Source organism: Bos javanicus, chromosome 3 (genome assembly GCF_032452875.1).
Source record: "Bos javanicus breed banteng chromosome 3, ARS-OSU_banteng_1.0, whole genome shotgun sequence".
NCBI lineage: Eukaryota > Metazoa > Chordata > Mammalia > Artiodactyla > Bovidae > Bos > Bos javanicus.
Genome location: NC_083870.1, coordinates 8,776,581 through 8,800,802, shown reverse-complemented (window position 1 = coordinate 8,800,802; position 24,222 = coordinate 8,776,581). Strand labels below are relative to the sequence as shown.

The 24,222-nt window shown below is 43.8% G+C and overlaps 1 protein-coding gene and 1 pseudogene across 1 annotated transcript; both read left to right on the top strand.

The window, feature by feature from the left end:
* Window positions 1-4,521: 4,521 nt before the first annotated feature.
* On the top strand, window positions 4,522-6,090 carry LOC133238261 (STAM-binding protein-like). Its single transcript, XM_061401160.1, has one exon. It carries the CDS (start codon window positions 4,559-4,561, stop codon window positions 5,828-5,830), a length of 1,272 nt encoding a protein of 423 aa, XP_061257144.1. The 5' UTR covers window positions 4,522-4,558; the 3' UTR covers window positions 5,831-6,090.
* A 14,451-nt stretch (window positions 6,091-20,541) lies between these two features.
* LOC133245065 (voltage-dependent anion-selective channel protein 2-like) lies at window positions 20,542-21,194 on the top strand (annotated as a pseudogene).
* Window positions 21,195-24,222: the final 3,028 nt, after the last annotated feature.

Genomic DNA, 24,222 nt, shown 5'->3' with positions numbered 1-24,222 from the left:
TAATCTGGATATATTGAGTAATTCATCCTTGACATTCTCAAAATAGAAAATATTAGGTTATCAGACATGGGAAACTATCAACTTTTACTGAGAAATCCTATAAGAGAAAAATAAATATTTGAATGCAATGTTACCAATTGTATAATAAAGACTTGCCTCAAAATTATGAAAATACATTGGAGGAAGTGGTTGATTCTGTCACTGGGAAAGTGAGGTAAATCTTTTTTCTGAAAGAAATCATTGACTCCAGTGTATCAGTTCAGTTCAGTTCAGTTCAATTGCTCAGCCGTGTCCAACTCTTTGCAACCCCATGAATTGCAGCACGCCAGGCCTCCCTGTCCATCACCAACTCCCAGAGTTCAATCAGACACGTCCATCGAGTCAGTGATGCCATCCAGCCATCTCATCCTCTGTCGTCCCTTTCTCCTCTTGCCCCCAATCCCTCCCAGCATCAGAGTCTTTTCCAATGAGTCAACTCTTCGCATGAGGTGGCCAAAGTATTGGAGTTTCAGCTTTAGCATCATTCCTTCCAAAGAAATTCCAGGGCTGATCTCCTTCAGAATGGACTGGTTGGATCTCCCCACAGTCCAAGGGACTCTCAAGAGTCTTCTCCAACACCACAGTTCAAAAGCATCAATTCTTCAGCGCTCAGCTTTCTTTACAGTCCAACTCTCACATCCATACATGGCCACTGGAAAAACCATAGCCTTGACTAGACGGATCTTTGTTGGCAAAGTAATGTCTCTGCTTTTCGATATGCTATCTAGGTTGGTCATAACTTTTCTTCCAAGGAGTAAGCGTCTTTTAATTTCATGGCTGCAGTCACCATTTGCAGTGATTTTGGAGCCCAAGAAAATAAAGCCTGACACTGTTTCCACTGTTTCCCCATCTATTTCCCATGAAGTGATGGGACCAGATGCTATGATCTTCGTTTTCTGAATGTTGAGCTTTAAGGCAACTTTTTCACTCTCCTCTTTCACCTTCATCAAGAAGCTTTTTAGTTCCTCTTCACTTTCTGCCATAAGGGTGGTGTCATCTGTATATCTGAGGTTATTGATATTTCTCCCGGCAATCTTGATTCCAGCTTGTGCTTCTTCCAGCCCAGCGTTTCCCCTGATGTACTCTGCATAGAAATTAAATAAGCAGTGTGACAATATACAGCCTTGACATACTCCTTTTCCTATTTGGAACCAGTCTGTTGTTGCATGTCCAGTTCTAACTGTTGCTTCCTGACCTGCATACAGGTTTCTCAAGAGGCAGATCAGGTGGTCTGGTATTCTCATCTCTTTCAGAATTTTCCAGTTTATTGTAATCCACACAGTCAAAGGCTTTGGCATAGTCAATAAAGCAGAAATAGATGTTTTTCTGGAACTCTCTTGTTTTTTCCATGATCCAGCAGATGTTGGCAATTTGATCTCTGGTTCCTCTGCCTTTTCTAAAACCAGCTTGAACATCAGGAAGTTCACGGTTCACATATTGCTGAAGCCTGGCTTGGAGAATTTTGAGCATTACTTTACTAGCGTGTGAGATGAATAATATGAATAATATCAAATATTTAGATTATGAGTGGGAGGAGGTTGTACTGAATCAAATATTCACAGAGTGTCATCTAAAGATTGTGGCAGGTAATGATACTTCCAGTGGTTGGCATACATAATACAAAATTCTTTTCCCAGGAACTAGATATATTCATGCTAAAGAACTATATTTATTCTGTGGTTAAGGCCTTTCTATTTTGTTATTGTTAAAATATATCTTTCCACTTTGCTATACACCTGAAACTAACACAATATTGTAAATCAACTATACACCAATAAAAAAAAATTTTTTTTAATGTCTTTCATGCAAAATTCTATGGATAACAGATGTTCGATTTCAGCTTCTTAGTCTTTAACTGGGAATTTTTTAAATTTGGTAACTTTACATTGTTTCCCATGGAAGTAAATGACTTTTATGTAAGTGGTAAGTTTATGACTCTGTGCTGAGCCTAATCTAGCCCTGAGAAAACCAAAGTCCTTATCTCTATTGGACAAAGTATTTGGGCAGAGGCACCACTAAGCTTTCCTCCTAAAGGACACAGAAGCAACCCTAGAGAATTTACAAAACAAGAAAAGATCCCAACTTGGCAGGGAACTCTTCATTCCAAGAAGCTCATAGAAGGAGAGAAAGATAAGGGAAAGCTCCTTCACCCTTTAGAAGGAGAATGCAGGGGCTGTTCTATTTTGGCAACTAAGTCTCCCACTCCTTTCCCTTTGGGGTTACAGGCTTATTGTAGAACCATCTCTTCTTTCAATTATGTCCATCCTTGCTTTATATATTTTAATGGTCTGTTGTTAGTTGCACAAATGTTTGCAAATGCTGGATCTTTCTTATATTTTGAACCATTGTTAATATATAGTGTCCTTTGTCTCTTGCAAATTTCCATTCTTTTTGTTGATATTAGTATACCTCCCTGCTTTCTTTTTATTGTCATTTTCATAGGTTATCTTTTTCCCCTCTCCTCACTTTTATTCATCTTCAGATGAATTTATTTACATCTTCAGATCTAAAGTGGGATGTTTGGAGACAGTATAGCCTTCATCGTATAAAAGGGCAATGCCAAAGAATGTTCAATCCATCATACAATTGTGCCCATTTCACATGCTAGCAAAGTTATGCTGTAAATGCTTCAAGCTAGGATTCCTTGGACAGAGGAGCCTGGTAGGCTGCAGTCCATGGGGTCGCTAAGAGTCAGGCACGACTGAGCGACTTCACTTTCACTTTTCACTTTCATGCATTGGAGAAGGAAATGGCAACCCACTCCAGTGTTCTTGCCTGGAGAATCCCAGGGATGGGGGAGCCTGGTGGGCTGCCGTCTATTGGGTTGCAAAGAGTCAGACACGACTGAAGCGACTTAGCAGCAGCAGGATTCAGCAGTACGTGAACCAAGAACTTCCAGGTATACAACCTGGAAGATCAGGAAGAAAAGGGAAAGGAGCCAGAGATCAAATTGCGAACACCTGGTGGATCATAGAAAAAGCAAGAGAGTTCCAGAAAAGCATCGATTTCTGCTTCATTGATTATTCAAAAGCCTTTGAATGTGTGTATCACAACAAACTGTGGAAAATTCTTAAAGAGATGTGAATACCAGACCATCTTACCTGACTCCTGAGAAACCTGCATGCAGATCAAGAAGCAACAGTTAGAACTAGACATGGAAAAACTGACTGGTTGAAAATTAGGAAAGGTGTAGGACAAGACTGTATATCATCACTCTTCTTCTTTAACTTCAGTCAGAGTATATCATTGTAAATGCCAGACAGGATGAAACATAAGCTGGAATCGAAATTAGAAGAGAAATATCAACAACCTCAGATATGCAGATGATATCACTCTAATGGCAAAAGTGAAGAAGAACTAAAGAGCCTCTTGATGAGGATGAAGGAGGAGAGTTAAAAAGCTGACTTAAAACTCAGCATTCAAAAAATTAAGATCATGGCATCCTGTCCCATTACTTCATGGGAATTAGAAGATGAAGAAGTGGAAACAGTGAGAGAATGTATTTTCTTGGGCTCCAAAATCACTGCAGTGGTGACTGCAGGTGTGAAATTAAAAGACACTTGCTCCTTGGAAGGAAAGCTAGGAAAAACCTTGACATCTTATTTAAAAGCAGAGATGTCACTTTGCCAACAAGAGCTGTTGTTGTTCAATTGCTCAGTCTTGTCTGACTCTGCAATCCCATGGACTGCAGCAAGCCAGACTTCCCTGTCCTTCACCATCTCCCAGGGTTTGCTCAAACTCAGGTCCATTAAGTATGTGATGCCATCCAACCATCTCATCTTCTGTTGTCCTCTGTCACCAACAAGTGTGCATACTGTCAAAGCTATGGTTTTTCCAGGAGCCATATATGGAATAAGAGGTGGACCATAAAGAGGCTGAGCACAGAAGTACTGATACTTTTGAACTACAGTGCTGGAGAAGACTCTTGAGAGTTCCTTGGACTGCAAGATCAAACCAGTCCATCCTAAAGGAAATCAACCCTGAATATTCATTGGAAGCACTGATGCTGAAACTCCAATACTTTGGGCACCTGTTGCAAAGAGCTGACTCACTGGAAAAGACCCTGATTCTGGGAAAGACTGAAGGTAATAGGAGAAGAGGGTAGCAGAGGATGAGATGGTTGGATGGCATCACTGACTCAGTGCACATGAGTTTGAGCAAACTTCGGGAGATTGAGAAGACAGGGAAGCTTGGCGTGCTGCAGTCCATCCAGTGACAAAGAGTCGGACATGACAGTGACAGAACAACAACAACAAATATTTGGACTAAATACATTTAGTTCCAGAGCTTGGACTTTAAAACATTCAGATGGAGTAGTAAAGAACCTGCCTGCCAATGCAAGAGACATAATGCAGGTTTGATCCCTAAGTCAGGAAGATTCACTGAAGGAGGGCATGGCAACCCACTCCAGTATTCTTGCCTGGAGAATCCCAACGACACAGGAGCCTGGCAGGCTCCAGTCCATAGGGTCACAGAGTTGGACAGGACTGAAACGACTTAGCAGGACTTCTTGGTCCTCATGTCTGACCATGGAGATGTGAGCCTCCCACCCGAAGACCGGGTGAGGGCCCTGTCCCACAGGGGCAGCGCCGTGGAGATAAATGAAGACATTCCACCCCGCCGGTACTTCCGCTCCGGAGTGGAGATTATCCGGATGGTGTCTGTTTACTGTGAGGAAGGCAACATCGAATATGCCTTCATCCTCTACAACAAGTATGTCACGCTCTTTATTGAGAAACTACCAAAGCATCGAGATTACAAATCAGCTGTCATTCCTGAAAAGAAAGACACAATAAAGAAATTAAAGGAGACTGCATTTCCCAAAGCAGAAGAACTGAAGGCAGAACTGTTAAAACGATATACCAAAGAATATTTAGAATATAATGAAGAAAAAAAGAAGGAAGTGGAAGAATTTGCCCGAAATGTAGCCATGCAGGAAGAGCTGGAAAAGGAAAGACAGAGGGTGGCCCAGCAGAAGCAGCAGCAGTTGGAGCAGGAGCAGTTCCATGCCTTCGAGGAGATGATCCGGAACCAGGAGCTAGAAAAGGAACGACTGAAGATTGTGCAGGAGTTTGGGAAGGTGGACCCTGGCCTGGGGGGCCCACTGGTGCCTGACCTGGAGACGCCCTCCCTAGATGTGTTCCCCACGGTGCCTGCTATACCCACACAGCCTTCAGACTGTAATGCAGCTGTGAGGCTTGCCAAGCCACCGGTGGTGGACAGATCCTTGAAACCTGGAGCACTGAACAACTTGGAAGCTCCTACAATTGATGGATTGTGCCACGTGGTGGTGCCCGGGAAGCTCTGCCCACAGTTTCTCCAGTTGGCCGGTGCCAACACTACCCGGGGAGTGGAGACATGTGGAATTCTCTGTGGAAAACTGATGAGGAACGAATTTACCATTACCCATGTTCTCATCCCCAAGCAGAGTGCTGGGTCTGATTATTGCAACACCAAGAATGAAGAAGAGCTTTTCCTCATACAGGATCAGCAGGGTCTCATCACACTGGGCTGGATTCATACTCATCCCACGCAGACAGCCTTCCTCTCCAGTGTTGACCTACACACTCACTGCTCGTGCCAGATGATGTTGCCAGAGTCGATAGCCATTGTTTGTTCCCCCAAATTCCAGGAAACTGGATTCTTTAGACTCACTGACCATGGCCTAGAGGAGATTTCTTCCTGTCGCCAGAAAGGATTTCATCCCCACAGCAAGGACCCACCCCTCTTCTGTAGCTGCAGCCACGTGACTGTTGTGGACAGAGCTGTGACCGTCACAGACCTTCGATGAGAGTTTGACTCAGACGCCTCCCAAGAATTGTAAGACCATATCAGTGTACTGTAGCCCCTTAATTTAAACTTTCCAGAAAGCTCTGGAAGCTTTTTAAAACAATAGGAAGTATCACCCAGGGGAGAACTGATTTTCTATTTCTGGTTTGAAAAGAAATAATCAAGTATGTTTTTTAGGCACATCTGGAAAATAGCATGGTCATGCTAAAGCAACTTTTCAGTGTGCCTGTAACTAAAAAATTAAGTTGAAAAACTGTGTAATGAAGACTCACATGTGCTTTGTTCAAGATTCACCAATTGTTAACATTTTTTCCCTGTCATGTATCTTTCTAATTTCTTTGCCAACTTGTTTATTGTTTACCTTTGGACTAATGAAGAGCATCTATGCAGAAGTTTGGAAGCCATTTAAAAAATCTTTGGGTTTTTCTGTGGTTTATGGCAAGATTAATGAAGCTTATTATAAGGCTGAAGGTCAGCTTGCTATGTCTGACCAGATGGTGAGGCTCAATAACCCTAAAGAATGATTTTGTCAGAAATTATTGTTATTTAACAAATATTTCAGGATATTTTTTCTTCTACAATAAAATAACAATTAACTTATAAAAAAAAAAAAAACATTCAGATGACAGGTATGGGGCACAATAAAAACAATGACAAGTGAAAACTTTCCCACCTCAGAGTTCTCTGGTCCCTCTAGGGTGGAAGGGATCACAAAGTCACGTCACCTTCTCAGAGACATACTCCCTAGCATTCTTTTCTGGACTTGTGAGTGCTCTGTTCTCCCACAGCTCCTTTGCCTGTCCTCATCTGAGCACTTACCACCTTGCAAAGAAATAGCCTGTGGGCTCCAACACAACATTTCTAGAATGGAGCGCATCTGTTTTCTCTACCACTGCACCCCCACACGTAGCCCAAGAAGTAGCACGATGCTCAGTAGATATTGCTGGAATGGATTCATAAAGGAAGGCAGGAACAGAAAAACTATCCTTATCTCTCCACCTCTTTCTGCACACCCTGGCACAGAGGTGAGTCACACATGGGGAAGCACCAACAAGAGGCAAAACAGATTCATGTTCCCTGTCATCCTCTGCAGACAGAGGAAGGGCAGCTGAGAGCAATGAGGGGCAGAGACATCTATGTTTGGAGATAGAGAATGGCGAGAAGAGGCAAGGAAGGTGAAGAGAATGGGGAGAAGAGACAAGGCAGGAAGGAACAGGGAACAGACAATAAGTGCTCGAGGAAAGGCGAAGAAACAGAGGAAGACAGCCTGCAGAGGGAATACCAACGCTTCCCGACTCAGGGCCAAATAAATCTAGTTTAAAGAGAGATAAACATCCCAGGAAACTTCTCTCTTTCCCTCCCCTTTCCTCTCTGTTTTGTCCTTCCTCTTCCTCTCCTTCCTCCTCATCTCCTAATTTCCCCAAGGCCTAAGGACTTGGCGCTTCATGTTCTAGCCAGTAAGAAATAACTGACACCTGAAAGGGGAGAAAATCGGGAGTGCGTGTTATCAAGAGATTTGCATCCAAGAAGAAAACACCATAAGATGCCTAAGATTTAGTCTTGGGTCAGGACTGAAGTTGTCCGCATCCTGTCTGTACTGATAACACATTAAGGGTGATTTGGCCACTTGGCTCCTTCTCAATAAGTCCCTGAAGATGGAACACAAGACGCTGTCAACCCACTTTCCAAGAAGGGTAACCATCATGACAGGCCCGCCAACCCCATCTATCCTTAAGGAGAAAGCCCCAACAACCACAGCTACAATATACCCCATTTGCATTAGTGTCCCCTCAAATTAAACACTTTCTTTTCTTTAGGGTCTTCAGGTGATGGACATAAATTTGATCAATTCATGTGGGTGAGTTAGGAAAGGTTAGAATAAAATGCTTCTCCTCCAGCCTTAATATTTTGGTTATTTTAAAGGCAATCTGAAAGGAGAATGGAGGAGCAGCATATTCCTCAGTCAGGATTCCTGGGCCCTAACATCCAAGCATAAGCGTCATTAAAGGAGAATCAACCGGAACAATGCACATTCTTTGGAAATGCCCTACAGTGTTCCTGCCTCTAAGGAAAAGCCGTCTCAGAAACACCAAGCCTTGAACGCATGGCATGACTCTCGTGTCCTCAACCAATAACATTCTAGTTAGTAGGTGGGTTGTTCTCCATCCTGGAATCCCATAATCGGGAGGAGAGCTCTGGATCTCATATCACAAGGCTCTCAACAATAGAAACAAGCATAGCTGCCTCACTTATCCCCAAGGTGTTGCTGAAATTAGTTTGAGTTGCACATCTATGCCAACCAAAACCAGAGAAACCCCCACTCTGCAAGGGGTTAAACTCTGGGAAGATTACTCCTGCACTGATTCAGTGCTTAGAAACAAGGAGAGGAAGATATGACAATGAGACATCTGCTGCTGTGGCCAATGACATCTAAGTGGCCAAATCGAGTGGACATTTTGGCACTCATTATTCCTTATGTAAGTTCTTTACCTTCTTGTTGTTCAGTCCCTAAGTTATGTCCAACTCTTTGTGAACTCATGGACTGCAGCACACCAGGCTTCCCTCTCCTTCACCCTCTCCTGGAATTTGCTCAAACCTAGATCCATTGAATTGGTGATGCCATCCAACCATCTCATTCTCAGTTGTCCCCATCTCCTCCTGCCTTCCATCTTTTCCAGCATCAGGGTCTTTTCCAATAAGTCAGTTCTTCGAAAAAGGTGGCCAAAGTTTAGGAGCTTCAGCTTCAGCACCAGTTCTTCCAATGAATATTCAGGATTTATTTCCTTCAAGACTAACTGGTTTGACTCCTTGCTGTCCAAGGGACTTTCAAGAGTCTTCTCCAACACCACAGTTCAAAAGCATCCATTTTTTGGTGCTCAGCCTTCTTTATGATCCAACTCTCACATCCATACATGACTACTGGAAAAACAAAAGCTTTGACTATATGGACCTTTGTCAGCAAAGTGAAGTCTCTGCTTTTTAATACACTGTCTACATTTGTCATAGCTTTCTTCCAAGGAGCAAGCATCCTTTAATTTCACGCCTACAGTTACCATTTGCAGTGATTTGGAGTCCAAGAAAATAAAGTGTGTCACTGTTTCCATTATTTCCCCATCTATTTGCCATGAAGTGATGGGACCAGATGCCATGATCTTCGTTTTTTGAATGTTGAGTTTTAAGCCAGCTTTTTCACTCTCCCCTTTCACCCTCATCAAGAGGCTCTTTAGTTCCTCTGTGCTTTCTGCCATAAAGATGGTATCATCTGCATATCTGAGGTTATTGATATTTCTCTGACAATCTTGATTCCAGCTTGTGCTTCATCCAGCCCAGCATTTTGCATGATGTACTCTGCATAGAAGTTAAATAAACAGGGGTGATATATACAGCCTTGACTTATTCCTGTACCAATTTTGAACCAGTCTGCTGTTCCATGTCCAGTTTTAACTGTTGCTTTTTAACCTGCATACAGGTTTCTCAGGAGGCAGGTAACATGGTCTGATATTCCCATCTCTTTAAAAATTTTCCACAATTGGTTGTGATCCACACAGTCAAACACTTTAGCAAAGTCAGTGAAGCAGATGTTTTCTGGAACTCTCTTGCTTTTTTCTATGATGCAATGGATGTTGGCAATTTGATCTCTGCCTTTTTTAAATCCAGCTTGTACCTCTGGAAGCTCTTGGTTCATGTACTGTTGAATTCTAGCTTGGAGGATTATGAGCATGACCTTGCTTGCATGTGAATTGAGTGCAATTGTGTGGTAGTTTGAACATTCTTTGGCATTGCCTTTCTTTAGGATTGGAATGAAAACTGACTTTTTCTAGTCCTGTGGCCACTGCTGAGTTTTCCAAATTTGCTGGCATACTGAGTGCAGCATTTTCACAACATCATCTTTTAGGATTTAAAATAGCTCAGCAGTAATTCTATCAACTCCACTAGCTTTGTTCATAGAGATGTTACCTAAGGCCCACTTGACTTTGCACTCCAGGATGTCTGGCTCTAGGTGAGTAATCACACCATCATGGTTATCCACATCATTAAAATCTATTTTGTATAGTTCTCTGTGTATTCTTGCCACCTCTTAATATCTTCTGCTTCTGTTAGGTCCATACCGTTTCTGTCCTATATTGTGCCCATCTTTGCATGACATATTCCCTTGGTATCGCTAATTTTCTTGAAGAGATCTCTAGTCTTTCCCACTCTATTGTTTTCCTCTATTTCTTTGCCTTGTTCACTTAAGAAGGCTTTCTTATCTTTCCTTGCTGTTCTTGTATATCTTTCCTTTTCTTCTTTGCCTTTCACTTTTTTTCTTTTCTCAGCAATTTGTAAGCCCTCCTCAGGAAACCATTTGGCATTTCTTTTTCTTGGGCATGGTTGTGATCACCACCTCCTGTACAATGTTACAAACCTCCATGCATCGTTCTTCAGGCACTCTATCAGATCGAATCCTTGAATCTATTCATCACCTGCACTGAACAATTATAAGGGATTTGATTTACGTTATACCTAAATGGCCTAATGGTTTTCCCTAACTTCTTCAATTTAAGTCTGAATTTTACAATAAAGAGTTCATGATCTGAGCCACAGTCAGCTCCCAGTCTTCTTTTTCCTGCCTGTATAGAGCTTCTCCATCTTCCACTGCAAAAAATACAATCAATCTGATATCGGTATTGACCATCTGGTGATGTCCATGTTTACAGGTCTCTCTTGTGTTGTTGGCAGAGGGTGTTTGCTATGACCAGTGAATTCTCTTGGCAAAACTCTGTTAGCCTTTGTCCTGCTTCATTTTGTACTCCACGGCCAAACTTGCCTGTTATTCCAGATATCTCTTGGCTTCCTACTTTTGCATTCCAGTCCCCTATGGTGAAAAGGACAACATTCTGGTGTTAGTTTTAGAAGATCTCATAGGCCTTCATAGAACCATTCAACTTCAACTTCTTCGGGATTAGTGGTTGGGACATAGACTTGCATTACTTTGCTATAGAATGATTTGCCTTGGAAATGAACCAAGATCATTCTGCAATTTTGGGGACTGTGTCCAAGCAGTGCATTTCAGTGGAGAAGGAAATGGCAACCCACTCCAGTACTCTTGCCTGGAAAATCCCATGGATGCAGGGGCCTGGTGGGCTACTGTCCATGGGGTCGCGAAGAGTCAGACACAACTGAAGTGACTTAGCAGCAGCAGCAGTGCATTTCCGACCCTTTTGTTGACAATCAGGGCTACTCCTTTACTTCTAAGGGATTCTTGTCCACAGTAGTAGATATTATGGTCATCTGAATTAAATTCACCCATTTCCATCCATATTAGTTCACTGATTTCTAAAATGTCTATGTTCACTCTTGCATCTCCTCTTTGACCACTTCTAATCTACTTTGATTCATGGGCCTAACATTCCAGGTTCTTATGCAATATTGTTCTTTATAGCATCAGACTTTGCTTTCACCTCCAAACTTTGCTTTCACCTCCAAACAACTGGGCATTGTTTCTGCTTTGGTTCAGGATTTTCATTCCTTCTGGAGCTATTTGTTTGCTCTTTTCCAGTAGCATATTGGGCACCTACTGGAGTTCATCTTTCAGTGTCCTATCTTTTTGCCTTTTCATACTGTTCCTGGGGTTCTCCTGACATCCTTTCAACATTTCTGAACATTTATTCTCAGGTTACTTGGCTAGACTCTTCCTTCATGAGTTCCTCAAGTACTGTTCCCCAAGAAATGACACATATTCCTTCCTTTATAGACTGCATGAACCCCTGGCTTCAAAAAATTTCACCGATGGCCCCCAAACTGCTGTCTCTGATACAGAGGTTTCTTGGGCTAAACCTCGAAATTCAACTTCCACCTAGATATCTTCAAGGCAGCTTAGTTCCACATGTGACCAAAACAGTCAGTTCTGTCCCTCACTGATCTCATACCAGTCCATTGTCTAGACATCCTAACTCTCAGTCACCCAAATGACAACCAAGTGGTGATTCTAAACTTCTTCCCTTCCCATCTTCCCCCTGTGCCACTGGTCATAAATGTAAAAATCTTTGACTTCATCAAATCCCACCATTCCTTTCCATGGGCATTGTCCTACTCAAGCCTTCATGTGGCTTATTGAACGTATTCATTACTGACCTCCTTGTTCCTAGTCTCTTTCCCTGGGAACTGTCACCTTTGTGATACCAACATGATCTTTGTAAAACAAAGATGACCAGGTCAATCTTTCCTTTAAAATTCTTTAATGCTCCCATCACATACAGCATGAACCCAAAATCATTGGCATCATGTAAAAAGTTCCCCCATCACCTGGGTTCTGTTAATATTTCCAGCATCACCTCCTGCATCTGCCCAACAAACATTCCATGCTCCAAAATTGAAAACCAAGTTGCTGCCATAACATGATCTCTCTAAAATAGTCATGATTCTAAATAGACTATTCACTCAACCTAAATTGCCCTGATTTCCCATAGACTCCTATACATCTTCCAAGACACACTCAGAAGTTACCTTTCATGAGTCATCACCACTCTACACTCCAGAAGAGTTAGAGTGTCATGGTAACCACTCAGTAATATTTTTGTTATATTAATATGCTTCAGATGATAATTATGTGTTTGTATGGATGTCTGTCCTGCCAAACACTGAGCAAGTCACATGCCATTCTTGTGCTTTTCTCTCCCACAACAGCAGAGGGTAGCTGCCCCCTGCACACTTGCTAAGGTGCATGCAGGCACATGTGCACACAACCTCACACCTGCTTTGGATCATGACTGGAGGCAACCATGGGGACCAGACTGGCACAAGGAGGAGGAATGCACAAAACTGTCCCTTTTGTGCCCCCGCACTCATCACTCCCCCATCAGACCTGAGGTTCTCCCTGACAGGGAAGCTGCCTCATCCTGACTGGGAGAGGGACAGGCTGAAGGCTGAGGAGGAAGAAGAGATAAACCTTGAGAGTCACCTGCCACAGATAAAGACCCTTGTCTCAGGCTTCCCTGATGGTCCAGTGGTTAAGACTCCATGCTTCCACTGGAGGGGGAATGGGTTCAAATCCCTGGTCATGGAAATAGAAAATAAGATTCCACCTCAATGCAACCAAAATAAAAATGTGAGTCAACTTTTAAAAGATGAAAGAAAGGAAACAAAGACTCAGATGCTTATACACCAGTGTTCATTGCAACATTATTCACAACAGTCAAGGGACTTACAATTATATTTAGCATTTCTGAGCCTATTTCCTTATACCAAAAATGAAGCTAGTAAACAGTAATCAGAATTTACTAAAGATCAGATGACATGATATTAAGAAACATACTTTACTTTTTTATAAAAAGCATAAATGAAAATGAAGAGGAACACATTTCTAAATGCCATTGTTATTTTTGTTGTGGGGAGGAAAACGGGAAGGGAGCAGTCCCAGGCACAAAACAGATCATTCAACTCCCTCTGGAGATCGCAAGACCAAGCTCACTGGAGTGGGGAGAGACTGGGAGGGAACACAGTTCTTAACACAGGCCCCTGAGGGCCACTCAGAGGCACAAAGGTGGAACCCACAGCATTCCTCACCAAGCACATTACGTCTCCATGTTAGGTCCCACTGGCCAACAGAAATCAGCACTCGGCCTACAGACATCTCAAGTCTGAGCACAAAGTGGCTTCTGAGCAGCTCAAAGACATCCCCTCTGCCCCAGAGGCACCAGGACGCTGGACCCGCCCAGCCCAGTTCTGTTATTGACACTTGAGAGGGGAGAAGTGCTGTTCTAGGAGACAGTCTCCTGCACCGCACCCTCTAGCGGCCAATATGAGAAATAGCAAGAAGCTGGGTGGGATCCTCGTAATCTAAGAAAAAACAAAACAAAGGTTTGCCTTCCTGATGACCTCTCAGTCTCTACCCCTAATTCCTGTCCAGTCCCACAGAGACGCAAAGGCTAAGGATCCCTTGTCCTCCACACATCTCTGACCTGGAATCCGGGCTCCTGCACTCACACACCTTGTCTGAGTCTCAGTAGCACTTGCTTCCAGCCAGAGATGCCCTCTTTTCTCTTCACCCTGGGGCCAGGAGCTGAGAGCCAACATCCAGGTGGACACTGAGAGCTTTCTCTCTTGATACACCACAGGCTCTAAAAGGCACATGTTAAAGGTCACCTCAGCATAGTGTCAGATCTGAGAATTTCGTGGACCTCTGTATTTTCCGAGTGAAAACATATGAGTCCAAGGCTAATAAGAGTGGTGATGGTTTGGGCTTTTTCTTTGTATCTTTCTTTCTGGAAAAATACACACACAAAAATGTTTTTAATTGAACATCGACCATCATCACCATTTCCTAGAAAAAAACACATTTTAAAAACAAAATTGGAAATGATCATCTCAGAATACATAAAAATCTTCAGTTGAAATAAACTGTTTTCACAGTGACACTACTTTACCTTTGAATTTCTCATTTTCTCACACAAACTAGTGAACATTTACTACAGATGAACAAATGCAGACACTACAGAGGGTAAGTCAGTACAAACCACCCTGATGCTTCAAGCTTCCTCTATCATTTCTATTCCAGTGGCATTCCTCTGTTCTCAGATTCTTCCTTTAGCTATAATAGAATTGATCCATTCCTCCACAGTGGTATCACATACCTAATACATAACTTTCTTATACCACTAATCATATCTCAAGCCTTGGGAAAAGACTGAACCTTTTGTTATTGTTGTTGTTAAGCCAACATTTCCCGTCTTTGTAGGTTCAAAGCACTGATTTACACAAAATACAAGACAGATTGATAAAGGAAAGAAAACACTGCCCAAGAAGAAAACTCCAAAGAAAACTTATGCTTGTAGTATGTTCTTTTATTACTTCTAAGACATAACTTTTCATATTTTGACATCTTCCATTTAGTTCTGCATTTCATCCTATGTAGCGTGAAGTTAAGGAGCAAACTACAGTTGACGGCATCTAGGGAAATGGTACACGTAACGTTAGGGACATCACACCTTCTAACCACCTTCATCCAGTCACAGCCAGTGACTGTGTCCCATTCATTCTACCTCCTACTTCCTCTTTAATCTGTTTCCCACACCACTGCCCTTAAGCCTTACTGCCCCTGACATTTGATTAGTTCAGGTCTAGATCAGTTGCAGGGCTTCCCTTGTGGCTCAGCTGGTAAAGAATCTGCCTGCAATGCAGGAGACTTGGGTTCGATTCCTGGGTTGGGAAGATCCCCTGGAGAAGGGAAAGGCTACCCACTCCAGTATTCTGGCCTGGAGAATTCCATGAACTGTATAGTCCATGGGATTGCAGAGAGTTGGACACCAATCACTACAGATGGTGACTGCAGCTATGAAATTAAAAGACGCTTATTCCTTGGAAGGAAAGTTATGATCAACCTAGATAGCATATTGAAAAGCAGAGACATTACTTTGCCAACAAAGGTCTGTCTAGTCAAGGCTATGGTTTTTCCAGTGGCCATGTATGGATGTGAGAGTTGGACTGTGAAGAAAGCTGAGCACTGAAGAACTGATGCTTTTGAACTGTGGTGTTGGAGAAGACTCTTGAGAGTCCCTTGGACTGCAAGGAGATCCATCCAGTCCATTCTGAAGGAGATCAGCCCTGGGATTTCTTCTGAAGGAATGATGCTAAAGCTGAAACTCCAGTGCTTTGGCCACCTCATGCGAAGAGTTGACTCATTGGAAAAGCCTCTGATGCTGGAAGGGATTGGGGGCAGGAGAAGGGGACGACAGAGGATGAGATGGCTGGATGGCATCACTGACTCAATGGATGTGAGTATGAGTGAACTCCAGGAGTTGGTGATGGACAGGGAGGCCTGGCGTGCTGCGATTCATGGGGTCGCAAAGAGTCGGACACGACTGAGTGACTGAACCGAACTGAACAACTTTCACTTTCAGGTCAGTTATAAGGCTTTTAACTAGAACTAATACAAAACCTATCTCAAAGCGACTTGAACAAAAAGCATATACATCACCTCATGAAACAGGAAATTCAGAGGCAAGGCAGTTTCAGGCTTGATTGACTAGGCACCAGCTCAGTGTCTTCAAGGACCTGGGCACTCTCAGCTTCTCTACCCTGGCTAATCCTCTGGCTGAGGCTAAAATGTCTGCTGATGTGCAATACTTTTCTAGGTCTGTGCTTGCTCGCTCAGTTGTGTCCAGCTCTTTGCAGCCCTTATGGACAGTAGCCCGCCAGGCGCCTCTGTCCATGGGGATTCTCCAGGCAAGAATACTGGAGTGGGTTGCTGAGCGCTTCTCTAAGGGCTCTTCCCAACTCAGGGATTGAATCTGGGTCTCCCACCTTGCAGGCGGATTCTTTACCATCTGACCCACCTCACACAGCAAAGAATCCCCATGGACAGAGGAGCCTGGTGGGCTACACTCCAGAGTCAGACATGAATAATAATTTCACTTTCCAGGTTTGCCATAACACAATACCACAGACTCATAAGGAGGAGGGAACTTAAGCAACAGATTTTTTTTCTCTCACAGTTCTGGAAAGTAGAATTCCAAGAGCAAGTGTTGGCAGGTCGAGTTCCTTCAGGGGCCTCCTCTTGATGTGCAAATGGCCAGCTTCTCACTGCATCCTCACGTGGCCTTTCCTCTCTGCATGCATCCCTAGCGACGTGTGTTGTCGAAGTGCTTGCACTTCTAAGGATATAAAGGAGTGGATTAGACCCACACTAATGGGCTCATTTTAAGTGCATAATCTCTTTAAAGGCCTGACCCTCAAATGCAGTCATGTTTTGAGGTACTTAGGGTTAGGATTCTGGTATGAATTTCGGGAGAATAAAGTACAACCTATAATAATCTACAAGACTAAAACACATCCAGAGAGAAAAGGAGATTCTCTTCCTCTGGCTATTTTTGAGAAGAAATGAAGGTTTTCCCAGAGGCCCCAGTACACTTTTCCTCATTTCTCATTGGCCAGAGACAGGACACATGACCACTCCTGAATCAGCCTTTGGCCAGGAATGAAACAACCTTTATTGCTTCACATTAATCCTCCGGGATGATGCTGGTGACCGTAGGTCAAGGTCCAGCTGAAGCCTCCATCCCTGAAGCGGCCTCCTGCCCTTTCCTAGTCTTCTGTGTCCGGTGTTGGCCACTGCAACACCTTCCCCACACTGCTGCCAGCAAGGGTCTTGTAAAGCAGAATCAAATCCACAGTCCCAACAAAATACCCACGTCTTCAGCTAGAGCACCAGGCTCAGACTCCACACCATGGAGGTTGGATCAGTTAAAATAAGCCACTCCAAACACACTGGTGAAACAAAGAACAATCACTTCTGTTGCTCATGAGTCTGCAGTTTGAGCAGAACTCAGTGGGGACGGCTTGTTCCTACTGCATGTGGTGTCGCTGGGACATTTGAAGACCTTCTCTCTCCTCTCTTCCCTCAGTGACCTTCCTTCCCAAGACCTCAATTTTACCGTCTCTTTCCTGACTCTCCCTAGATTCTCTCTCTCTCTTTGCTTTTTTCAATCCCCTGACCCCTCCTGCCTTTTCTCCTTCCTCTTTCTCTCACGCTTGTCCTTGCTTTTCATGTGGAATTAGCTGTCATCACCCACTCACTGTCCCATTCTAGACACTGCACCATGCGACTTGGGACAGATTTCGGGTCAGTCCTCTGCCTCATCTATATCTCTCCCAGAATCAGTGTAAAGAGACAGGCAGAATGATCACAAATCACACAGCTTCTAATATGTTTCATCTCTCCCATTTTTTCCTACTCCTCATCTCTCTGCACTGGCAGGTCCACAGTCAAGAGTTCACACTTTCATCTTTGCCTCAGGTTTCCACGTGTGGAGGACCCAGGCTAAGATAAACACCAAAGAAATGCTTCTGAAGACAGGCTGTGAGGATGGACTTTAGAATCAAAGTGCTCACATATCTGAAAGGAAGAGTGACCCGTAGCTGCTGGCCAGTGGGATTGTATGAACGCAGGGTGCTTGCCCTCTCCACCTTTCTCTTCCCCATTTTGCGCCTTTGTGCCCTGTAGATCAATTTCTCTCACACTGAACATCCCTGTGCACCAAAAAATAGGAAACAGGGAGAAAAGTTAAGAAGGAAACTATAGAAAAAGAAGCAAGAGTACTGACCATGAAGAGAAGCAGGGGAAAGTGAGGGAAATATTAGGAGGTAGTGACTGCAGCCAAAGGATCATCCCAATACAGGACAGCCTAAAATGGGGAGACAGGGTGGAATTTGAGGCTGGATTGTGTGTAATGACAGGTTGGAAATTGTTGGATGGTGGAGGAGGTTTGGAAGAATTAAAAGAAGGAATAAATAATTGATTCTGAGAGACTACTGCTTTTTTGAATTCAGATGCATCACCAAAGAGGAGTCCTTGTCAACAGAACTTAAAATGTACTTTAGGCTAAAAAAGAAAATTGACAGTATGTGTGTGCATAGAGAGAAAATGAAATGTTTCCCCCTTCCTCACCTCACATCCAGCCCAGTTTCTCCAAGTGACTTTTTATGTCTTATGCTAAAAAGAAAACTTCATTGTAAAAATTAACATATACAGAGAAGGATATAAAACGAAAATATACCATTTAATGAGTTTTTAAAAGCAAATGCTATGGATTCACTAACCTCCATAAGAAATAAAATTTTGTCAGGACTCCAAACTTGTTCCTTCCAGATAACAAATCCCTTCTGAGACATATCCTTCAAGATCATTTGCAGGTACAAAAACCTCTAATCGGTAGAAAAACTTAAACATATGCTGACACAAGCAGGTAGAGTCCGGATCACTGAAACCAGAAGACTGATGACATTGACCCTCAACTACCTCACTAGCAACCAATCAGAAGAACATCCTCTAGCCGATCCTCACCACACAACATTCTTCCTCACCCTGTCTTTAAAACCCTTTCCCTGAAAACCAGTGGGGAGATCAGAGCCATGCGTGGGGGGAGGAGGGTGACGTTAGCTACCCAAACTTCTTGCTGTCGCCTGAATTAAATGCTGCACTTTCCTTCACCATAATCCTGTGTCAGTAGATTGGCTTTTTTGTACACAGGCCAGCAGACTCAAGTTTTGTCCAGTAACCCCTTGACATGAGAAGACAGAAATAAGGCAAGAGGTAACTAAAATAAATAGAGGAAGAAAAAATAAATTAGCAGGAAGGAAAATCAGGAATGAGCTAGTAAGGAACAAATTTTATTTTTTTCCTACTTTTCTTTTCTTTTATTGGGCTCCAAAATCACTGCAGATGATTTTGACTGCAGCCATGATATTAAAAGACACTAGCTTTTTGGAAGAAAAGCTATGACCAACCTAGACAGCATATTAAAAAGCAGAGATATTACTTTGCCGACAAAGGTCCATCTAGTCAAAGCTATGATTTTTCCAAGAGTCATGTATGGATGTGAGAGTTCAACCATAAAGAAAGCTGAGTGCTGAAGAATTGATGTTTTTGAACTGTGGTGTTGGAAAGACTCTTGAGAGTCCCTTGGACTGCAAGGAGATCAAACCAGTTGATCCTAAAGGAAATCCGTCCTGAATATTCATTGGAAGGACTGATGCTGAAGCTGAAGCTCCATAATTTTGGCCACCTGATGTGAAGAACTAACTCATTGGAAAAGACCCTGATGCTGGGAAAGATTGAAGGCAGGAGGAGAAGGGGACGATAGAGGATGAGATGGTTGGATGGCATCACCAACACAATGGACATGAGTTTGAGTAAGCTCCGGGAGTTGGTGATGGACAGGGAAGACTGGCGTGCTACAGTCCATGGGGTCACAAAGAGTTGGACATGACTGAGCAACTGAACTGAACTGAGTAAGAACAAAGATTTAATAAGGAGGTTAAAAAATAGAAGACACCAGAAAAAACAAAACAAATGCAGTTAACCCTGGAGCAAAGCAACTTTGAACTGTACTGGTCTACTTACACATGGGTTTTATTTTCCAATAGTAAATAATATAGACTATACAATTTATGACGTTGAATCTGCACATGTGGACCACAAACACAGAGGAACCTCAGATGTGGAGGAATTAGGGGTACAGATGATCAACTCTAACTTACATGTGGATTTTAGATTCTGAGGAAGAATGGTGCCCACAACCCACATGTTGTTCAAGGGTCAACTGTACATTAACAGTAGCTTACCAACCACCACACAAGTCAGGTTTAGCCAGGAACACCCATGAGGTTTTCAGTTCACACTTCTCCAGACCATCTTCCTCTCAAGCCATAGCAAGCCCGTGGCCTCAGCCATGGTTGCACGCTGTACCTTCAGGAGACACCAGACTACCCCTTCTCATAGTCCTGAAACCAACACACTGAGCTGTGGGCAAACAACGTGTGTTCCTCTCTCACGGGCTGACCTTGGCAAATCTGCCAGAGATATTTTCAAGGAAGGACTGGTTTCGGGTCCTCTGGATGAGAAAACAAAATCATGCATGGACACAAAGTTTTCAACATCTGAATTATCTAATACAGACACCAGTCAAGTTCCCGGGACTGGAGAAGGGAATGGCTACCCACTCCAGTACTCTTGCCTGGAGAACCCCAGGGGCAGAGGTGCCTGGCAGTCCACAGTCCATGGGGCCTCAAAGAGTCAGACATGACTGAGCGACTATCACAAGCCCCTGGGGACTTGGAAAGCAGACACGTACACAGTGTGACCTGTCACAGAGCAGCGCAACCTGACAGAGCTCTGGGGGCAGAACCGAATTGCCAGTGAGGACCGGATTAGACAAGGCTTGAGTCTGAGACTCGATGCTGCCTTCTCACACTACCACGGTAAAGAATAGGAACATCAAGTCTTCTTACAAGAGGGAGTCTATACACCTTGGTTGTGATGTTGCGGATTTTGCTGCACCTGCAATCCATGCTTCAGCTGTCTTTGACTGTGAGGGCTGGCTTGCTGGGTTCCATGACCTGGGACAGTGCCAAATCAAAGCTAAAAAGGAATAACTTTGCAGGGCACTACAGGACTGGGGACTTCCAGCTAAACACAATGTCACTGATTCTGGGGACAGAATTTGAAGCATCAATGTATCAGAAAGAAATTCATCTTGACATTTGGGTGAATGTTGCTCAGACGTTAGGTACCAGCTGCACTCATTTGGGCATTATAATTAAATATCACTTGGATCTCACTGCTTCTGTTTCTGAAAAAAACCAACAACTCTAGTTTAGTTGGAGGAGGACATACTCAGCCTCTGTGCCTGGTGTGAACCTAACACTGTCCTGGTAAACAGGAAGAGCATACTGCCTGGAGGCCACGAACTTGACATTTCTCTGGGGTTGGAAGTTCATCCAGCTGTATAAACCTCCGGAAAGGGATATCAGAAGATTGGGTCTTAACACAATTGCCCTGTGACCAGTAGGATTAACTATCCCTCCTGGGCTTCCAGGTAGTACTAGCGGTAAAGAACCCACCTGCCAATGCAGGAGGCATAAGAGATGCAGGTGCGATCCCTGGCTCAGGAAGATCCCCTAAAGGAGGGCATGGCTACCCACTCTAGCATTCTTGCCTGGAGAATCTCATGGACAGAGGAGACTGGCAGACTACAGTCCATGGGGAACCAAAGAGTTGGACTCGAGTGAAGCGACTTAGCATGAATGCACACACCCCTGAATGCCCGTGATCAAAACAAAGGATGATCTACACAAGAACCATATTTTAAATGTTTAGACAATTTCATATTACCTGGTCTCTTGTAAAATTGGTTATCTCTCTAGCTATCAATGTCGCATTCACGGAACATTTTTAAATGCATTCACCTTACATTTTTAAATCTGTTTAACTGTTAAATGTACTAACCACCAAAATGAAACTGACCTTTGTGAAAATTGTTTTTAAAAAAGTAAAGACAAAACCCTCTATCCAGGGTTGCTCAGCCACAGCACTGTTGACGTTCTAGATCACTCTGCATTTGGGAAGGCGTCCTGTACTACGTCCGGTGTTTCACAGCAGGAGCTGGCCTCCACCCAGTAGTGCTCGTGTCACCCCATATCAACTGGTGTCTGCAGTGGATGCGTCGAGAGGCAGCCTTCACATGGGGATCTGAGGATTGCTCCTGGTTCGCTTCAGTTCAGTTCAGTCGCTCAGTCGTGTCCGACTCTCTGAGACCCCATGAACCGCAGCACGCCAGGCCTCCCTGTCCATCACCAACTCCCGGAGTTCACCCAAACCCGTGTCCATTGAGTCAGTGATGTCACCCAACCATCTCATCCTCTGTCGTCCCCTTCTCATCCCGCCCTCAATCTTTCCCAGCATCAGGGTCTTTTCAAATGAGTCAGTTCTTCACATCAGATGGCCAAACTATTGGAGTTTCAGCTTCAACATCAGTCCTTCCAATGAACAGCCACAACTGATCTCCTTTAGGATGGACTGGTTGGATCTCCTTGCAGTCCAAGGGACTCTCAAGAGTCTTCTCAACACCACAGTTCAAAAGCATCAATTCTTTGGTGCTCAGCTTTCTTTATAGTCCAACTCTTGCATCCATACATGACCACTGGAAAACCCATAGCCTTGACTAGACCTGGTAGATCAGGTCAAATTTGAGTCGAGGTGGAGGACGCTCAGCTAGTTGTCAGTGAATTGCTTGATGTTGTGAGAACCTACCCCAACACACAGATGTTGCAATTAGTGCTAAAATCATTTTAGGGACACTGCCCTAAGGAATAAAGGACACGGCAGGTGTGACCTCAATCTTTTTTTCCTACTGAATCTAAATAATAGTTATCTTTTCTGCTCTAAGATATTTATGTTGAGGGCTTAATTTGACTGACCAATAATGGTAGAGTAGGAAAATTAAGGAATGGCATCCCCTGTTCTTTATCTCCCTCAGGGAGTCCAAAGAAAGAGGAGCAAACTTGTGTCTGGGACCCAAGACTTGAAGTTCCAAACTCAGAACATCTAAAATGGAAATCAACCCAAAGAAGGCATTATTGTAAAACCTCCGTTTAGGTCTCAGTCAGTTTGCAAAATGAATTCAGAGAAACTCAGAACCACAAAGTGATGTAATTTATTCCCTTCCCTTCCTTGTTAGCATTCCATGTTTCCATCTCTGAGGGTCTGGGCTTAGGAGCTGGGTTCCGTGTCTCACACCACACAGCTCTCGGTGGTAGAACAGGAGCACAGCTGCCTCAGTGATCTCCCGGCTGGAGCTGTAACCCTGGTGAGCTCCGTATCCGTTCCAGTCAAAGGAGGAGAAATCCCCACACTGCAAGGGACTGCTCTCTGAAAAGCATCCTCCTCCACCAAGGCAGTGCTGAGGGGCAGGGAGAAGACACAGTGAGGGGTTGGCTGTGGACACCAACAAGCTCTGAATCTTCGAATCAGAATCTTTAGTCTGTTCCTGGAATCTTTAGTCTGTTCCTACTTTGCTTTGTTCCCCCGTCCATAAAACCCACTCCTCCAGTAGACTCTGAAACCATGTACTTCTCTGAATTCCTTTCCAACTTCCCTCATATTAACCCTCAGGCCTGCTAGCCTACCTTTCCCCATAAATGCTTTCCCTCAAGGCTCTGTCCACACCTCACTATCTGGATAATGGCTCATCTTCATAAACCAGGGCCCCTTGTTTGTGTTGCTGCCACAGGTGGTACCTCATGAAGATTGCCATCGTGCATTTATATCTCTGTCCCGCTTCATCTGATTTCCTTAAAGACTCTGTCAGCTATGCATGTCTAGTATCTGTTGCTTTGTAAGTACCTGTCATGCATTTTGAAAGATCAGTTTTTGCAGGGGTACATGCAAATGGGGCTTTCCAGGTGTCCCAGTGGTAAAGAATCTGCCTACCAATGCAGGAGACGCCAGAGACAGGAGTGGGATCCCTGGGTCGGGAAGATCCACTGTAGTAGGAAATGGCAACCCACCCCGGTACTTCCGCCTGAAAAATTCCAAGGACAGAGGAGCCTGTCTGGCTACAGTCCATGGGGTTGCAGAGAGCTGGACATGACTGAGCACACACGCGCAGCTCACGGCACATGCAAATGGGCACGGATGCACGGGATAGGGCTCTATGGAAGCCAGAGTGGGGGAAAACACCCTACCTCCCAAAGCCCACGTCTGTATTACCCTCTGAATATAAGCGAGAGGCCCTTCCACAAGGCCGCAGCTGCTGCCTCTTGACTGATACGTGGACAAACTAATAATTGCAGGGGGAAGTGAAGATGTCCTTGACTTCAGGGTCATGTTTCTCAGAGTGACAGGTGTGGGAGGAAAATGTGCTAAGTGAACTTTATTATTTTTAGAGCTCTGACTCCCTCTTTCTCCTCCCCCTCAGCCAAGACATGACCCTCAAAGACAGTGTCCAGTCACCACAACTATGGTGCTCTCTTCTACAAGACTGGAAAAACAACAAAAATGTAAAGCTTCTACAAGTTAATGTGAATATTGGAGAATAACTTCATGACCTCAACATATGGAAATACTTCTTAAACACA